Consider the following 20,325-nt stretch of genomic DNA (forward strand, 5'->3'; position numbering starts at 1 on the left):
ACTAGAATAATGGCAGTGACATTCCCTAAACATGCAAATTGATGTTTATACCAATATTCCCAGCCTTGTCCTGCAGACCATCTTATCTAATACACTGACACGCTTATGTCTTCTGTTTAGCAATAGCAGTTACTTGGTCACATGTTTATGTCATCATTTTGTAATACATTATATATAGCTTTGCCTGTTTCAGGATCACATGATTCATTTTTTAAGTTTATTTCCGGAATTATTTTCAGCATTTGTACATGACAAATTCTGGAACTACGAATGAACACCATAATAACTGCTAACTGTGATACAGCCAAAAGTTAAAAAGAAATATAAGATTTGGTAAACTACATCCAACAGAAACCTCCATGGGCTACCCACAAAACCTATGTGCAGAACATGTGTTTTTATATTTCTTAAAAACATGGTCTTTTAGAAAAAATTCGTTAAAATATGTCTGGAAGTAAATCACTATGGACAGAAGCCACCTGATACAGAGAACTCTCAATCACAAGAGTGCCAGATTTCATCGGTGTAGAGCTCATGACTGTTTGTTAAAAAAAAAAAAGTCTAAATTTGATAGACTTAACTTTGTGGAGACAGGGCTTAGATGCTCAACTTAAGAACACTTTGGTTCATGAGAAACATTAAACTGAAGGCCATGGGATAGCTTAGGTGATTAATCACCTGTGTCTCACTGCAGAGGCCTGTGTCTAGTCCCAGGGTTGTCTGTGTGGGCTTTGTTGTGAACAGAGTGGAAATTGGACAGGTATTTCCATACAAACTTCAGTTTCTCACCACCAATTATCATTTTGCCAATGCTCTATACCAACCTGTTATCGGGGGCTCATGAAAGAGGCCCACTTCAGGCTGCAGTACCAAAGGACTCAGTTTCACCCCACTACTCTAACTAGACTCAAACTGCCGCCCACAAAGATTTCAGCATGATTGGTCACTGTATTCTACTGAAATTAATCACTATGACTACTTGTGGGAGGGGCGGACATGAAAAATACTTATGCAGTTGAACAATTTCGAAAGCCATTAGTGTTTCTATTGATTGCTCGTTGAAAGTTCCCACACTGAAGATAAAATCTACAGCGATTTCTGTGATATTTAACACCTTTTGTAATGTTGTACTCTTATGGAATTATGTGCATTTAAAAGTGCCTCACTTATTTCTGAACGCTGCATGTAGAGACAAATACATACGGCAAAAATAAACAGCCGCATTCCTGGAAACAGCGAAATTGTTTCGAAGGTCGTGAAATGAGGTCTGGCACGATGTCACCTCTGCGGCGGCCTCGATTTGTGTTTTTGTAGCAGCAAATATCGGAGAAATCTGAACCGGTCAGCCACTCGGAATTGAGGACAGCGTCCCACGTCATCTCCCTTTCCATATTTTCACCTCAACGAAGCGCGGTTTGCTACTACGGAATTCAAGAAAACTTTTTTTAAACACTTTTTATATCGATAATGTTGAAAGGCAAATCCCGTGAAGCATAGGCGGTGTCGTAATTTGTAAACTTTTCACAAAGTAGTGATAATTATGTTAATTATCCCCTTTGGATGGGATAACCACAGTTTTTGGAGATGAAAACGAGACATGCCGCATTAGCGCCCCGCCATCTCCCAAAAGAAAAAATTCAATATTGCTTGGTTCCGCAGTGAGCAGTTCAGCTATAAAAACTGTCCCATTCCGACAGGCGGCAAAGAGACAAGGGGCAGGCATGGGCACCGCCGGCAATACGGACGTAAAGCCGACGGTAGCCAATGATACTTGTGCCAAAACGAATGCTAAGGAGCCCCGCCGAAAGTGAAAGAAAAAGAGGTCCGTTTTTAAAAGAAAAATGCAAAGATAAAAAGAAAGATTAAGCTATCCCAGTAACACGCCGTGGAGGCCCGTTGTGGTTCCCACATTTTCTAGACAATGGGCTCATACAGGGCGGTAAGGTTGTCAGCCTTACGCGCCGGCCGCCAACTATGCTACCGCGTGCCCATGTAGCTGGAGCAATAAAAATGTAAAAAAAAAACTGTTACTTTGACTGAAATCGGGACAAAATATTATTCAGGGCAAACCGTCGGGGAAAAGGCTACACACCTGTAAGACAGGCTTGTACAGTCCGAAATGGGAGGCCTTTAACTCCTTAAAGGCCGAAGCGAGTACGAAAAATACATAAAATTTCGAGGCTTGCTCCCAAGAAAACACACCACGTACCTATAATAAAGTGAATGCGACTAATGGCGTTCGGAAAGAAAACATCGCATATTCCGAGAACTAACTGAAATTAACGAACACTTTCTCTAGGTGAAATTTCAAATTATTTAACTCTAAACACTGTGGTATATATGATTACCACTGTCCATTGACGTCTAATATTCCGAACCTTCTGTACAATGTATTTATATTTTCGTCTGGTTCTTATAATAAACAGCTATCGTTCCCTTAAAACTAACTGGGCAGAAATGTGCGGTGCCATCTGTTGACAGACAAAAATTACTAACCGTGGCGTTCTTTACGATTAAGAATTTGGCTTTTCGGCGACAAACATACGTTCCCACGGAAATGCATTAACCCGAGAGCTGCTCCGATGGAGAGAGAGAGAGAGCGGGAAGTGCTGCACTGCTGATGTTTGTTGGAAGGAATGTCAACCTGTACAAACGTACTCAGGTACAATGTGGTTGTCACTGAACGCAAAGTCCTGCAATTGCGTGTCGTGTCGAAGGTTTGAGACCTTTATTAAGCGCCCTTTTGTAGTATAGTTATTTATTCATTCATGATTTATTTACCTACTCTATCAATAGACCACACTACATAACGTCGAATGACAGAATGATTGATGAACTGGAAAGGATGAAGAAGGAAGCGGTCGTAACTGGCACTTGCCTCGAGGGACCGACAGACACCACGAAAGGCTCCAGTCACGACAGATCGTCTAACAGCAAAAATTCGAATCGGGTAACTTCTCAACCTATGGCAAGGCTGGCATCCACATTTTACAAGAGCATTATTATTTTTATCATTATTAAAGTGTTGGACTAAAGGAATCTTCGGCCGTTTTACTCTTAGGAAAAGCGATAAATGTAAGAAATGGGCAGGAGGCGGGGGGAAATCTCAGGACGGGCCCGAACGTTGTTGGGGAGATGATGTCCTTTCTTCTGCCGGCAATTGAATGGAGGTCGTCCAGCAGTGCATAGCCAAGTATTTAACTGGTTGAACTATCCTGGCTCTTGCATTGAATTGTGTTGTTATTATACAAACATACACATACAATATAAGGCTTTGATATGTTTCCGTCCCTCACCAGTTGGAACGCGTAGGCAGCAACGCCAATAGGAGCGCTATGTGACGGTTCTATTGAGACCTGCTTATAGAAGATGCGCGCGAAGCAAATGATTGGAGGGAACATACACGAGAGTACAACTCGGTAATGTCGCGGATATTAAGTCGCCACCTGGTCCGTACCATTTCCGGATGCATGGCCAGGTTTACCATCTCGTCTAACCGCTATATTCAAGAGAGACAAATACACGTATGCCAGGATATGGAAAACTTTACATTTTCGATTCTGTTGAAGCAACAACAAAACGGCTTCAGAACCAGTGTATGGCCGAAGTAACGCGAGGACTGGGTGACATGCTGCGACAAGTTAACCCATTTACATAAATACAATACGCTGATATTTAATTCATTATCTTTAAGATCTATTAGATCCTTCAGTGCTTGTCTGTAATGGCCTTTCAGCTACTGTCAAGAATTTTAATAAATTAATTGAATGGATTATTTTTTTCCTACGAAATTGGCTTAATATTGCCAGACTGATGAAATACAGGAGGTTATGATGTTCGTATCGGGAGAACATAAATAATTCCACATATTTGGGGGAAGACTGCATGCAATGCATTAATATATTACAGGAACATCGTGAGGATATGTTCTGCCTCACCTTTCGTGCTCGAGCAGCTTGCGGGTGAGGGACTCTTTTTTCTTGTCTCGCCGGAGCGTCATGTTCTTCTCCAGGTCCTCCCGCTCTTGCTGGTGTCGCAAAGTAAGCACCTTTTGCTCATCTGGACGCTTCTTCTTGGTCTGCAATTCGCGTTCAAAGCGAGACGTGAGGCGCTCCAGTTCCTTCTCCCACTCATCCTGAGGGAGGGACACTTTGCCAATTTAACTGTCCAAAGCATTGAGTGGTACGTAAAGATTCAGTTCGTACCTCACAGGAAATACATTACGTCACCAATACTAAGACGAACCGGTTACTGCTGTTTAGGGAAACAATCGCTGTTTAGTGTGAAAACCATGCGGAACACACAGATATACTTACTTACTCATGAAGCTGAGCCTTTCTGGAGGAGTCGCCAATTCTGCAGCTACTCAAGAATTTCTCAGCATTCTATGGAGCCCGAAGGTTCATTACCGTGTTCACAAGAGGCCTCCACTGGTCCATATCCTGAGTCAGATCGATCCAGACCATATCATCCAATCCTATCTCTCTAAGATCCATTTTTATATTGTCCACCCACCTACGTCTTGGTCTTCCCATTATGCAGTTTTCTCCAACCTCCTGTCACTTCATCTCTCTTCGGTTCAAATATTCTCCTCAACACCCTGTTCTCAAACACCCTCAGTCTATGTTCCTCCCTCAATGACAGAGACCAAGTTCGACACCCATATAGAACAACAGGCAAAATTATAGTTTTGTATATTATAATTTCTATGTTTTTGGACAGCAGATGAGAAGATAAAAGGTTCTGGACTGAATGGTAACAAGCATTACCCGAGTTCACTCTTCTCTTAATTTCCTCCTGAATCAGTTTTGATTTGTTATCGTCGTTCCCAAATATCTGAACTGTGCCACATTTTCAAAACATCTGTTTCCTATTTTTACGTCATGATTTTGCCCTGCAATTTGGTGACGAGACAGGAACATATACTTATTTTTTTCTGTGTTTACTTCTAGACCAACCTCCTTAATTGCAGCAATTAAAGTTTGTGTGTTTTTCTTTAAGGTATCTACATTATCACTCAGTAGATTCACATCATCGGCATAGGCCAACAGCTGATGTGTCCCGTTTAATTTCAGTCCCACCTAGTTTTCCTGGACCTTCCTAATGGCATATTCTAAAGCAAAGTTGGAAAGGAGTGGCGATAAAGCATCTCCTTGTTTTAGACCATTCTGGATAGGAAATTTATCAGACAAATGTTTACCTATACAGACTTTAGTATAAGTTTTGTTTAAACACATATTAATCAGCCTAACTAGTTTCATGGGTATCCCAAACTCTATCAGAATATTGTACAATACTTCCCTCCTAACTGAATCATAGGCTTTCTTGAAGTCTACAAATAGCTGATGTACTCTTTACAGATATACTCTTTGAGAAAACTGCAGGTCTGAAAGTTAAAGCAGTTTATACAGAAGTAGTTAACACTGTGCCTTAAATAGCTAATTAACTACCCAACCAACTCACTAAAAATGGGGTTTCCTTGAGCAATATCAGTTATTCGGCTCGTCAAGAAATTCTCTGATCTTATGGAGCACCAAACTTTATACCCTGGAACACATAACTTACTCAGTGCACTTATCCTGAACCAGTTCAGTCTGGTTCACAACGTCACAAACTGTTTCTCAAAGATTCATTTTAATATTGTTCTTCTGTCTGTTGAAAATTCTCCTAAGCGATCTCGATCCTTGAGATTTCTGAACTCATTTCCCATTTCCCCACGAGTTCTACATAACCAGACATCCTGTCCTTTTTTGTTTCATCGCCCTGACAAAACTGAGTGAAGAGCTTAAGCGCCACTAGCAAGTGGGAAATCACCAAAGAAAGTAAAATAGCATATGGAAGGGCAATGCGATCCCCCTTTGAGCTGTTATGGGCACTACAGCCCAATTCCACTTCCTTCTGCCCCTCTACCATGAAGGGGTTCATGCTGCATAGTCAGCAGTAGTCAGCAGGCCCTAATTATCCTAACTTACTCAGACTTGAAACCTTCCCAAGAACACCACATATCTTACTGGATCCCTGCCAATCAGGCCAGTGCACAGTATGTGCCCGATTGAGCGCTGCACTCACCCGGAATTCCTCTCGCATCCGCTTGTCCTCTTCCTCTCTCTGCCGCGCGAACTTCCGGTACAGGTCGTCCTCTTCCTTCCGGTGTTTCATCTCCAGTTGTGTCTGTTCATCTTTGTCCTGAGAAGCGACAAACGAAAACAATTACTTTTCATACTACATGACACGATTACAGCGGAGGGTGTAGAAAGAATGGAACCAGGAAGTAGTGATATAGGTGTATACTGACGGCTGGAACACGTCGCCATGTGAAAGTCTGAAGACTCACTTACTGGACAACAGATGCAGTGCACATATACGAAATCATTATATTAATTATTAGAAACTTAACTTTATTTACATATTTAATTATGGTTCTTAGAGACATAGGATTGGGTAGTATGGACTGAATTAATCTGGCTCAGGATCAGTAGAGGGCTCTTGTGAACACGATAATGAACCTTCGGGATCCATATAATGCTGGGAATTTCCTGAGTAGCTGTATAATTGGTGGCTTCTCAAGAAAGTCTCAGCTCCAAGAAGTTAGTTAGTAATGGTTAGTTCAACAATGCTGTCATAGCTGAGATTACATAGGGTCGAATGGTGAAATGATCAATGGATGATAATGAATTGGGAAGGACGTAGAACGAACCACAGATGTCGCTGCGGTGGACCAATGTAATAGGCCTATTTTCAGGACATCATAACCCTATTAATTCCATCGTTCATAGCCATGATAATGGAGGACTATCTGCCTCCCACAGGACAACCCGTCTATTACTACCTCTTAAGAAAAAAACAGAACTCCACGGCGCAGTAGTTTGTATTCCTGTCGCAGAGTCCGGTGTCCCTGATTTCGTATCTCGATCTGGAAATTGGTATTCTGTCTGAGGTTCTTTTGTGAGCTTACTTGGCGACCTCAGTAACATTCAAAACATATCATGGCCGCTTGTTTCTACGTCTTGCCCGAACAATTATTGACACATTCCGTAACTCGACACCATGTTTGATAAAGCTTCATTAATTAGGCAAACAACAAACTGTCTGCCTCATATGATCGTTTTGTGGGCTCAGGTTGAGTTTAATGCAGGAAACTGGATATACGTATATCATGCAGATAAATCGGTTCACGTTTTGGTGAAAGCTATACAACTCGTTCTTAGATCCTCTGCTTCAGTTGCGACAGTCTGAAGAGACATTGACACCTCACGAAAACGTTCTCTGAGAGCAGAGCCAGTCCGTTACAAGATCAGTTTCTCGCAGAATGTAGAATTTTAAGATCCAGATCTCGATCGAGGCGCGTAAAAGAAATGAAGAGAGCCGGACTCACTTTCTACAGATTCCTTAGCTGATCGTGCGCTGGCCACCTGCGTGTACAACTCCAGCACGCGACAGGCCCGATCAGCCGACACGTCGAGTCTAGACAGCACACTCTCAGTGGGGCAGTAAGGCAGCAAGGTAGGGCCGGACACCTGACAGGAATATTGACATCCCAGTGAAGGGTGTGCACTGGGATCATCTGGCTCGGGATAGGATCCAGTGACACGCTCTTGCGAGCGCGGTCGTGAACCTTCCAAGGACTATTTCCCGAATAGCTCAGTAACTATGGGCACTGCTATGTGCAGTGGGTTAGTTGGTTAGTTAGTTAATTAGTTAGGTAGGTAGGTGCGTATCTTGTCGTATTTGCACATCAGATGGAAATTTATTTATTTCTCTAGCTTGTTCAGTAAAGCGACTAGAGCACGGGTTGGAAACCCGGAGAAATGGGGATGAATTCTCGGCAGGACAAAGAGATTTTCTCTTCTCTACAGCAATCAGACTGGTTTTTAGGGCCCACCCAACCTCCTAGCCAACAGTACCAGCGGCTCTTTCCCCGGGGCAGAGCGGCCGGAGAATAAAGGTGACCAGTGAAGAGTTAAACTATGCGTGTAGCTGCATCTCAACTCTCTCAGCTTTGTTCAAGGCCTGCTGCTTAATTAAGCTCAGGGACGAATTTACCTTTACCTGGGTCTATGAGGTTTCTCCACAGTCTTCGTCACACGGAAAATTGGTCGCGGTCCTTTCGGGTCATCTTCATTTTTTTAAACTGTCGTGTTCCATCCATGTGTTCGTTAGATTCCACAAGTGGCACACGCATTCAGGCCGCCGAACTAAAGAATTTCAGCCTCCTGGATCCGAGGCTCTGACAGCATCACCGTGAGGGACACCGTCTCCTGTTCAGTCCGGCACAACTTCACCGACCTTCCCCAGCTCCATCTTCCGGGTCAAACATATGCTAAGCAAGCAACGATAGTGATGAACGCAGTAAATACAACTCAAGATAGAAGCAGTACTTTCCTGCGAAACGTCGGTAAATTTCCATCGCAATACACGGCGTCACATCTCAGGCGACAACAATCTTCGTTTGTAAGCGTTCTTTTGTGAATGTGTCAGCATCTAGCCTGCTCGGCCTCGAATGGCAGAACAATCAATGTCTAATATGCAAGCATTTGGAAAGAAGCCGCCGTGGGTCTGAAGAAAGCCATGAAAATCCCTCTAGGAAATCCGGTGTCAGGCCGAGATTCGAACGGAATATCTCTCGAACAGAAGTCCAGAGAGTTACCGCTATGCCAACCCCATCGGTACTTTTACATTCCTGCCTTACTGATCGATCTATCCGCAGAATATCTCACCTACAGCGCCGTTAACGGACGCGTAAAGAACGGCTCAGGTGGTTTGAGGTCTAGTTGTACTGGCGGTCAGGTTGAGGTAGCTTCGTGTCCACACAGAACACGCAATTAACATCGAACCGAGTCTCTGGGAGACGCAGCCCATTCCGGAAGTAGTTATGCTTGCGTGACGACACTACCGTGAGAAATACAATTAAATCCTCACGTCATTTCCGCATCACAAGATCAATTTCTGCCCGCGAGGCCAGTTACGCAACTTTGAGCATGGCGAGACTGCGGGAAATACGGACGGACAGATCACGTGAATATCCAAATACATGCCGGTATCAGATAACATAGGACTGTAAGAAAGGTAAAGACATCCCTGCGCCTAATTAATTAAGCATGATGCCTTGAAAACGTTTGGGGGAGTGGAGGTACAGCTCTAACATTCTCGACCTTGGCACTAGATGGAGGTGAGTGGTCAGCTTCACGCCCCGGCCGCTGTGCTCCCAGGGAAAACGCCTACAGTACCCATTGGATAGGGGGCCAGGGCGCTGTGGACTGCCCCTGCCGTGGCTTGTCGCTATATCGACTGAGCTGTCGCGGCTGCACATAAGATTGCAGAATGCAGTACCCACAGAAACCTGTCCAACACGTTGATAGATATGTTCCACAAAACAACAGTTGTAAAACTTCCTGTCTGCCTAATTCAACTGAATGATGCATAACGAATAAAACAAAAATTCTTTCAACCATTTAAGCCAAAAATGATCATCAGATACCGAAATGACATAAAATCGCAGATTTGGCCTTCTCGTATGTGGTGCCGAATTGCTCGAAAGGGAGGTACAGACATTTCGCAGTAACCTGCTGCTTCCGTCGTTAAGGTAGAGGATTCCTTCTAACCTGGAGATATGGGGGGGGGGGGAGGTATCTCTGCAACATCCGTATCTATCTACCAAAGTATAAGGGTTCATATCCAGGAGAACCGTAGTCCTCATTTTCACTAAACTCTGACCCTGTAAGGAGGGCAGTGACACAAGCTGTCCCTGCATTAAGTACGGACCGCACCGCGCAGAAGCAGGGGGAGTGGCTTTTTATTGGCTCCGTCACCACAGTTCGTGCATAAACGTTATATGTTATTTTGCAACATGTCTCGGCTCTTTACGGCCATCATCAGGCAAAATATCTACACTCAAGCTCTTCAATGCTTACATCTGGGGGAGGTCATACATATTATTTTCCGATGTTAATGCCAACGTTGCCGGTCACGCTAGCCGAGCGGTCTAAGGCGTGCACTGTCTTCGCTCGCTCGGAAGCCGGGATCGTGGGTTCGAATCCCACTCAGGGCATGGATGTTTGTGTGCGTTTCTCTGTGTTTGTCTACAGGTAGAGGCCTTGCGACGAGCTGATCACTCGCCCAAGGAGTCCTACCGCATGTGTAAGATCTAGTAAACCGAAGTGAAACGGAGAGTTTCATGGAGGTAGGCCTAGGCCCAAATTGGGGCTGTAGCGCCACAGGAAAAAAAAAATGCCAACGTTGGCATTGAAGTGAAGCCCACTTCTACAGGGATCAAGAAATCAACATTATTTAATAACACCAGACTGGAACAAATAAAGTATTCTAATATGCTGATTTTAGTTTTAAAAGTGAACGTAAATATTTTACCTGAATATGCTCATAAAGAGTCGAAACATGTTGTAAAATAGTATATAAATTTTATATAAGAATTGTGGCGACGTCACCAATAATAAGGTGTTCACACACAACATGACGCTGAAATACAAAATAAGCATCCTCTCCTTGGCACATAACAATGGTCGGTGGTTGGCTTCACGTCCTAGTTGCCTTAACCCCGAGAAAAGCCCTGATACCTTTCTACCCTTCTTCTTAGGAGTTAAGTTCATTACTCGTTACGTCACGACGCTGTCAGCATGCAGACTGTATTGCGTCGGGTGGCACACTGACTAATGAATGTGGAGAGTAGGGGGAAACCGGAGTACTCCGAGAAACCCAGCTCCAGTGCCACTTTATCTACCTCATGATATACACGTACATTCTGAAGATGAGTTAGCACGTCCTTCCTGAATGTCGGTAAACTACATACACAGCGTCACATCTGAGGATCCACCGCTGTGAGAACCTCAAATCTCACACATACTCACACACTCAGCAGATGCCAACTACTTACGCAGGTGGCAACCCAGCTGGAGGACGAAGATGGAACTTCATTCATTGTTTAAACGTACAAGATAGAGGCATGGGAGGATTTGGAAGATGATGCGAAATATTGTACAGAGCGGTCGCATTTTATGCGAATTTTAAATGTATAAAAATTTAATAACTTTTCACTTCATGCACGAAGTTCGAAATAATGCGACCCCCTCCCCCCCGACCAGAATCACGCATGTGCTTCAAAACTGGCCTTTACCACACGGCAGGGCCTCTCCAGATGGCCGCCCATTAACAGTATCGTGTGAACCATGCCGTTGTCTTCAGGAATGCATCCTACCATAAAACGCGAATGCGACCGCACTGCACGCACTTGTTTCCGTGTCTTAAGCAGCTCTTCTAGTGCCGATCTCAGGTGCTGGATGCGCGCGCATGTCCACTAATTAGGAATCAGGTTCCAGTTTGCTGCTAGTTGACATGATCCCTTTAAAAGCCCGGTGGTTACTATATGTACCACCTGCTTTAACACATTAAAACTCTGCATTCTGCCCACAGTGTATCTGTGTGTTCTGTTTGGCTCTCACAAGGAACAGCGACTCTTCATCTAAACTGGTTGTTGTTCGTAGCGGAAAAGGAATGTATTTCCGGTGAAGTATGAACTAGAATAAATTCAGTCTTTAAAGGCTTAATGGCGGCTTTTGGGAACAGCATATGTCCATATTGCCACTAAGTGCACCGAGAGGGGTTGGCTCAGAAGTGAGGCTCAAGATTCGTATTCGAAACATGCTCGGTTTGAATCTGATTGTTTTTAGAACAGGCAGTCGTGGCTTCCTTCGACGCTTTTCCTCATTCATCATTCATAACCAACCTACTTTACGCTATATAACGTATTCAGGTGACAAAGTGTTGTTAAATACAGTACAAAATAAAAGCACACGATTATAGAGAAAGCATGTGTACTGTTGATTCCTTCTTGTGCTATTTAACGACGTTATTATTAGCCAAAATTATATCGCACCGAATGGTAGAATGCATTCACTCATCAATGGCTCTGCAGCCCTTTGTTGCGTCCAGTCTGCTTTTTTTCAGTTTCGTAATCCCATACACAGTCGGTAGGACCTTTTGGACGAGTGATCAGCCGTCGCAAGGCCACTACCTACACACAGAGCGACACAAACACAGAGTGAACACACACAGAGATATCCTTGCCTCCAGCGGGATTCGAAACCACGACCTCAGCGTTCGAGCGGGCGAAACTATCAAAGTTCGATGGATTAATGGTATGTCTGAAGGCAATCGCCGCTGATTCTGAGAATCATACCATGCGCATAAATGCAAAAACTTTTTAATGACAAAGTGGGTGGTGCATATAGCTTGAATGAACACTGTTGAATGGTGCAGGCCACTAGTACTGTTAGATTACCGAAGTCGAGAAGGTTGAGACACAGAATATGGGGCAGGGGAATCAGATGAGGCACACACTGCAGGATTCCAGTGAAGAAACTTCTGGGAAGACCAAGAGAGAGATGGGTGGATAACATTAAGACATCTCTCAGGGAAACTGGGCGAGCCCAGTAGTCTGATCTAACTCAGTGGCTTCAAACACTGACGAAAGCTTAATCCGAAAGATCCTGACGTCTAATTTGAGGGTGTCTCAGAACACGGAGACGCTGAACAAACCATGGAAAGCAGTATAATGAACCTTACAATTTGTACTTTTCTCTAAATATTACTGAGGTCTTTGACCTCTTGAACACTAGGATCTTTGATTTTAATTTCATATATGTCCGCACGTTTTTGTGCTTGTGCCGTACTGCGAGGTCCTGTAGGCGCCTCACGATAGGTCGGTCCGCTGTCAAAGCAGTCGTACCAACTATCTGTAAGATTCATGGTTTCAGAAATGAATTCTGAAACGGGACATGCCAGAGGATACAGTCCATATAAACTGAAGAAGATTGAATATTACTAGGATGATCAAATCCAGGAATAAGAGATGGGTAGGGCATGTAGTACATATGGGAGAGATGAGAAATACATACAAATATTTGGCAGAAAATCCTGAAGGATAAAGACCGCTTGAGAGATGCAGGCGCCGACGATGATAATTCTAAGGCCGAGCACAGTAATTTACCTTCGGATTCTTGAGTAGATGAACATCTGTTAGCTTCTGGTAAAAGCACTAAACTCCATGGAGTTACTTATATTACGTAACGCGGTCAAATACCGTCTCGATGAATACTATCTTGTGGGGCGTAATGCCGTGAAGTCCGACATATCGCAGGAACATATTGCCTCCCTCCTCAGGGTTCATGAATAAATCCGGCAATTAGCCAGGAAGGAGAAGGCAGTAAGAAATGACAGGTTGCTTGTTTGACTTATCTTCCAGCTCCGAAACTGGAAGCAATTTGTTGCTAGAGTTCCACGGGACCGCACAGACAACTCTCTCCGCAGTAATCGCTGTGAGAACTCAGGTCCTCGCGCGTCAATTTATACAATTTCCCTTGGAGGGAGATCACGTTTTGCTTTGGTACTGAACCTATGAATGCTTTCATAGTTGAGTAAACACAACAAACAGGAACAGGGACGCGGCCTCCACTGGAACCATGCCATGTGGGGAACATGACAATCAGTGCTATTAGCCGCGTATATTGGGACTACCAGTATATCCAACAAACCGTCTTAGGCCTTGGAATCAAGAAGTTCATCTAAATAGCGTTTGAAAAACACTCCTACCTCATGGAAATGGTCTTAATCCTTTGAATTGCGAAGAAAATAGGAAACTGGGGGGGGGGAGGTAGTTATTCAGGGCCTGAGCACTACTCACTAGCCTGGATGTACAAGAATTCTAGTAGACTAGTGGGTTCGTGAAATGCTGAGGACAAGGACCACGGAATGTTTATTTTCTGCCTAACTGAGAGTTGCATAATTTGGAGGCCGCCATATATAAATAACTAAACATTCGGCTTCTACCTCAAGGAAAACACACGACCATCCGGCTAATTCTGTTAGGGAAACAGCCGCTGTTTACTGTGAGAATCACACCGAACACATAAATACACACCCCTCTGTGGGCAAAGTGCACAGCTGTATATGTTAAACTGCGTGGTATGTACAGTAAACACGGTCCTTCAGTGTTTTGAGAGACTCCACATTCCATGCTGTGAGTATGGGAAATGTTTGGTTCGAAAGCCATAAGCTGCTTGCGGGCCAAGACAAAGAGTCTTGAGACTTCGTATCTCAAAATGCCGATTTACAAAACTACACATGTTCGCACCCCAGCAGACGGCTTCTTCTCTTACTGTGAGAGAGACACGAACAGAACACAGCACGTATCAACTGCTGAGGCCACATGTCCCGGTATGGACACGCCGCGCGTTGCGTTCCATACGCGCCTCCGCTCGCTGTTTCGCAACTCTTTCACGTCGAAGGCCGCCGCCATGATGCAATGTTTTGGCATTTAATCGCCTTATTTGACTCGTCAAGAATCACGCTACTGGAGTGACTGAGGATAAGCACATTTACACAGATGCTGTATGTCCCAGGCTCGGGGCAGAGCTCCTCGGATGTCTCCGTCCACAGTAGCTTCCTTCACCGCCGCCACAAGCTGACAGCCATTCAGCTGACCAATGAATTTCGCGAATTATGTGGAGCCCGAAGTTCCATTACTGCGAAGATTAGACCTACGTCTTCTGGGATGACATTGTGTTGCCCGGTAGAAGTTCATCCACATTTCGGAGAAGCGTACTGCCTCCATCTACAGGATCGAATAGTCTTGCTGTTTCCTTGTTTCGCTCACTCGTCGAACCTGAAGAAGGAGACAGTATGCTCCTCCGAAACGTCGGTGAACTTATTTCAGATTGCATGGGGTCACATCTCAGAGGGCAGCAGTGTCCATATACCCCCTTGTGAGAACCATAGGTGCAATACTGAGTACGCCGTTCACCTGAGGCCGGCAGTGGTCCTATCCTGAGACACATGAATTCAGCCCACACACTCACACCTTATTTCCTTCAGATCATTTCAACATCAAGCTCCCACATGCGTCTAGTCAGGCTCTGCAACAAAACTCCGTATGTTGGAGGTCCCGGATTCAAATCTCGAACCAAGTCCGATTATCCTGATTGAGTTACTTCGTGGTTTTCCTCAGTCCCACATCCTTTCCAATTAATTATTCTATAATCATGTTACACATTAATTTCGTCGTAGTACTCGCAGCACACAAAATGACGGATCCTAAACTAGAAGATGCCAGAAAACCCCTGGACACAACAGACCTACAAAAGGTATTTTAGAAAATAGCAAAATGATCTGCTTAAACATCGACATTAAATAATCGTAGAAACATAGGAAATGGAGGATCATCACCTTGCAACCTAAACCGAACATGGGCCGGGTTAGCCCAGTCAATATAGTGACTCTAGTGACCACGTTACGGCCTTGACGATCTAAGGATCACGGTTCGATTCCTAGCAGGGGAGAAAGATCTGTCTTTCACAGGGTCCACACTTGCTGTGGGGCCCACCAATGGGTAATGGACTCTCATTCTTCGGGATAAAGCGACTAGAGCATGAAGCTGGCCACTCACCTCCATCTAGTGCTGAGGTTAAGAATGCGTGGCGCTATACTTCCACTGCCTCATGCGCCGTGATGACGGGGTTCTTAATTAAGCACAGGGACAACTTCAGCTTAGGGGGAACTGGCCAACAGCTTAATGCTATCATGATGAGAATGTTATGGAAATCCTTAAAGTTTTGTAATCTCCCACAAAAGGATGGATGAGACCCTTGCATACAATTTTTGGAAACCTCTCGCCAACTTCCGCAGATGAAACAATGTCGTGAAACAGTTATCTGCCAGGCGCGCCTTGACCTTAATAAGGTGACGTAAGGAGGATGTGTTGGCCTACAAATTCCGAGTGACAAGTGGCACGTGCTTTGCGAACAAGGAGATGCTGACGGCGACAAAACGTTATTGGCACAGCTTACATATGTAGGCTGCTTACACAACAGCAGTGGAGTGTGCGTGAAATTATATTCGTCGTTGACATGGGTGAGACATGCAGCACGCAAGTATACGAAGTACTGTCAGCAAAATCTGAAGAAAATAAATCATTTGGAAGACCTAAGCGTAAAGTGGTATATAATATTAACCTGTATGTTAAGTACGATAGGAAGGCATTGACTGGATTCATCTGGCTCAGGTCCAACGGCGGGCTCTTACGAAAACATCAACGAATATTCAGGCTCCATAATATGCTGGTAACTTCTTAATTGGCTGAGCAACTATCACCTTCTCAAGGATGATATTCCGAGCAATTAATTAGTCGAAACTATTGCTTTGATTTAAAATGTGTTTTCGGTTTAATTAAACACTTGCATGTCCATACAGAAAAAGGTGAACCGAAATAACTGCTCCTTTTCGTGTCCTAGGTTCTGGGGCTCACAAACATATCGCTTTTGTGCCTTTCAGAACGCAAGTACAAGACCTGTGAAGGAAGTCAGACGACAAAAACACTGAAACGGTCCGGCTGCTTTTGGGTGCAGAAAACTACTCGAATACGTAAGTAAGCTGTCTTCAAACGAATGGGAATAAAACTGAAACTACACCACGACATGATCTGACGCAAAGAAATGCGACTCTCGCCACGCACGCAACAGTTTCCTTACGATGGAAAGAGTGTGGAAAGAAACCTATGAACGTAACAAAACTAGTTGTCTCTGCAAGAGAAACAACGCCACACTTCCGATGAGACGAACAGCCCAGACTTCTGGCTGTTGTGCAGTGTACATGAGTTTATCGAAACAGCGAAAGATGGACGTATGAGGGAGGACGAAGCAGAATGCCAGAGAAAAGTGCATAACGAAGAGTTTCATAATATGTACGTTTTACCAAACATTTAGGGCGAGATTGGCGGAACATGTAGCATGGAAGGAGAGAGGCGAGGCAGATATAGAATTTTGGTCGAAGAGCCTGAAGAAACCAGCGGGGGGCGTCAGTGAAACTTCTGATTCCATAAAAGGCGGGAAGCGTCTTTTTGTTTTTAGGAAAAATGTGATCCTTTGATTTCAGGTTCAGTTACGGCTAGTGTTGGACCGACATGAACAGAATTACACTTCTAAGTTCAATGTAGAACTTCGCAGAAACACAGGGACAGACTGTGACGACGTCACCTGTGGGAGGAAGTTCTTGCTCTTAGAGCGACGAATATGAAGAGTCTTGTCGTGAGGGTTGCCATGCCGTGTAACCTGACACAAGTTCACCGATGTTTAGGAGAAACATATGGTCTCTGTCTTCAGGGCCGAAGAGCAAACCAAGTCAGCAAGCAGTAAGAAGAAAGCAGCCTTCCTCCGAAACATCGGCAAACTGCCAGACTACACGGCATCACATCCCAAGAGACAATACTCTTCACAATGTCATCACTTCATACTTACGAGCTCACAAAACGAAGACATTTGAACATCAAAATGGCAACACGCATGCGCGAAATGAAGGAGTCAAGGCCAGCCGTGCGCCAATGCGCAGATTTCGTATCTCGTCCGGGATGAACAGATCCCAATCAACTGAACAAGTCCCACTTTCCTCATTCATCATCCATCATCATCATCATTCATACATATTGGCAGCAATAAGTATCACCTACTGCAACATACAGCACTCTGCATTCTGAACACAGGGAGCATTTATACGATTTTAAAATTCTTACGACAATCAATGATATTTCCGTAAACAGAACTGACCGGTTGATTACAATACAGAAGCTACGTACTGTCTCCTGGGGCGTGACCCCATCTAGTCCGAGTGAAGGTCTCAGATGTTTCGGAGGAATGTACAACCTCCATCTTCAGGGTCCAAGAGTAAGCCAAGCAAGCAACTTATATTTACTTGCCACCTGTTTCTTGCTACTTGCTTCGTTTACTCTTTAACCCTGAAAGTGGAAGCAGTACATTCCTCCGAAACACTGGTGAACTCCAAGACTAAACAGCGTATCATCCCACAAGACAGTACACTTCGGTTCAAGTTTTAACAACGTGTTTCCATGAGATTCTTCCTCATTCTCAAGAACTCCGCACGTTAGACGGTCAGTGTCCACATAGCCCTAGATAAGCTCGATCTCACCACTGTCGCCATGATCGTCCTAAGTCGTGTTGTGCCCTGGGACTGTACCGATACGCCAGGTGTGGAAGGCGGTCTCTTTGCGTTCTTTGCTGTTATCGTGTAATCTAGACACAGGCCTGTACCTCGAGTGTTCAACCTGACTCACTCTCCTTCCTTCGTGCTACATGCTCAGACCACTTCATCCTCATACGGGTAGCATTCAGGAGGGTCCGTGTCCAAGTCGGAGTCCGAACACCTGCTACCTTAACCTGGAATTTTCGTGATATTCTTCCGTCTCTCCAGGCTAACGCCGATATTGCTTCGTAACAGACCACGACTGGATCCCTTTGTATCATTTCCGATTTATTATTCCCTAATAATCCTACCCTTCGACGATAGATAGTTGGAGATATTCCCAGCATCATTAAATAAACAAGTATATGAACACAGAATGAAGGGCATTAGCATACTTGCGTAGCTCATATCTCGAAGAAAAGAGTGACGTGGGAAAACTCAAAATTAGACACAAAGACCAATTTTAAAAGTCTCAGTATTGGAGCGGGGTTTGTAAAACGAAATTCTTGAGCTGGAAAAAGGGCATTGCGATATTTCTCGTTATGCAATTTTCTCCACTCTCTTTTCAGTCTAAATTCATTTGGACAACGGCATGAACGGTATTAGCACGCCCCAGCACACAGCAACTTCCCACGTGGTGACGTCACGCATCATTACATCACTGCATTCCCTTACACTGCGCAGGCCCGGCTTCTACCCGTGCATTCAAGTCTCCAGCAGAGATCAATGGGGCGACCGCAAGGCCAGAGAACCAACTGCCTACTTACGAAATTAAAATTCACCGCAAGTTTTTAAATATCCATATTTGACTTCTTTGGCGACTACAGCTGATGGTTACACGGCTAGTCATAGAATTCCCAGCTTTTTTTCCAACCAGATGTTCACCCAGGAATACCTGGTTTCTCTTTAAGAAATGCAAAGTTGAGGGTGTGCATATACAAAAAAAAGGTAAGGTTCATATTTAGGGATTGGTACATCAGTGGCAAAACAAACCAATCTCTGGTAGGTAAACCTCCCCCCCTCAAAGATTGAACACGGCCCTGGCCAATAGCATCCATTTTTGTTGCTGCTTGCTTGGTATACCACTAACCCCCAATGTAGGGGCAGTAATTCCTCCGAAACGTCAGTGACATTCTACCGGACTGCAGGCATCACATCCCGGAGGATAGAACACTTTGTATTTACCACTGTGAGAATCTGAAATACAACGCTGTTTTACATTTCTTCAGGTTCAGACTTTGTGAAAGTAGTAGGCAGCATACACATCTCCACTGAATAACACGCATTTCGTCAATTTAAGTCCTGACACTGATACTGGATCCTGGGCAAAAACATGGGAGGACCGATATATGAATAAAATATTAGACAAGGCTTCCTGCTAAGAAATTCTTGTGAACCCAAGAACCACTCTCGAATTCAGGAAGTCTGGAGCCCTTACGCATGGACATTCAGAGCCCATCTTCTCACTGTTGCTATAAGCAAAGGGATATGAAAAGACTGGGGACTGAAATGAAGGATGAACTTAATGTTCCTGTTTCATTACGAGAGATCATCAGGCCCTGAAAGATTGCACCCCGGTTAATCCGGTCTCGCACTGCACGCGTAAAAACGTGAAATTCACATAGCGCTGCAGCGCCAGTCTACTGCACTACTTTTCAGCAAACAGTCCTCCGTGAGTGGTGAACTCTGCGCAGATCAAGAGCACAGCACCATAACCCATTGTTACGCTTTTGAATCGTCGGCATCACGTGCTTAAAAATAAACACAAAGGCCCTACAGGGGAGATGGCGTGTACGTGGTATTTCCGCATGTTTCAACTCAAGGTTTTTTTAAGGATTTTGATGAAATTTGTTACGAACTATTTGCCACTTGAGGTCGCTGAATTTCCTACAATTGCTAATAACCCAAATAAAAGTCAAAGTTACGTTGCGACCGACAGTCTATCATGGTGTCAAGCTCCCATCTGGGGTCCAAGACTAGATTTTTGTTACTGTCAGCCAGTTGCGGGTTTTTTGATGTGGGGCGACCTCTCTGACGAGAGGACGGGTGTGTCGTTTACAATTGCTGTAAGTCCTCGTCAGCGCAGTCATTTTCGGATCCGATTCTCGCGGGACTCGTGACCATATATTTTACTGTCTCAGATTCGAGACTCCCTCACCCCGAAGGGCTATGTCCCCGTATTTACATGCTCCAGGAAAAGGCTAGCCCAGTTATATCCCAGGCACTGAGTTCCCTTTTCGTCGCCTCCTACAACTCGCAGGGTTATGGTGGAGGTACTAGAACCCT

The 20,325-nt window shown here is 44.4% G+C and overlaps 1 protein-coding gene across 3 annotated transcripts in view; it reads right to left on the reverse strand.

Moving 5' to 3' along the window:
- Positions 1 to 20,325, reverse strand: part of LOC111863268 (hillarin) — an 86,006-nt gene that overhangs the window by 11,335 nt on the left and 54,346 nt on the right. For all 3 annotated transcript variants that reach the window (XM_033750984.1, XM_023849431.2, XM_023849432.2), the window contains 2 exons: positions 6,070 to 6,186; positions 3,939 to 4,135 (listed from right to left, as the gene is read on the reverse strand). In XM_033750984.1, coding sequence (XP_033606875.1) covers positions 3,939 to 4,135; positions 6,070 to 6,186 — 314 coding nt within the window. The remainder of the gene's footprint in view (positions 1 to 3,938; positions 4,136 to 6,069; positions 6,187 to 20,325) is intronic.

Source organism: Cryptotermes secundus, unplaced genomic scaffold (assembly GCF_002891405.2).
Source record: "Cryptotermes secundus unplaced genomic scaffold, Csec_1.0 scaffold929, whole genome shotgun sequence".
Classification (NCBI taxonomy): Eukaryota; Metazoa; Arthropoda; class Insecta; order Blattodea; family Kalotermitidae; genus Cryptotermes; species Cryptotermes secundus.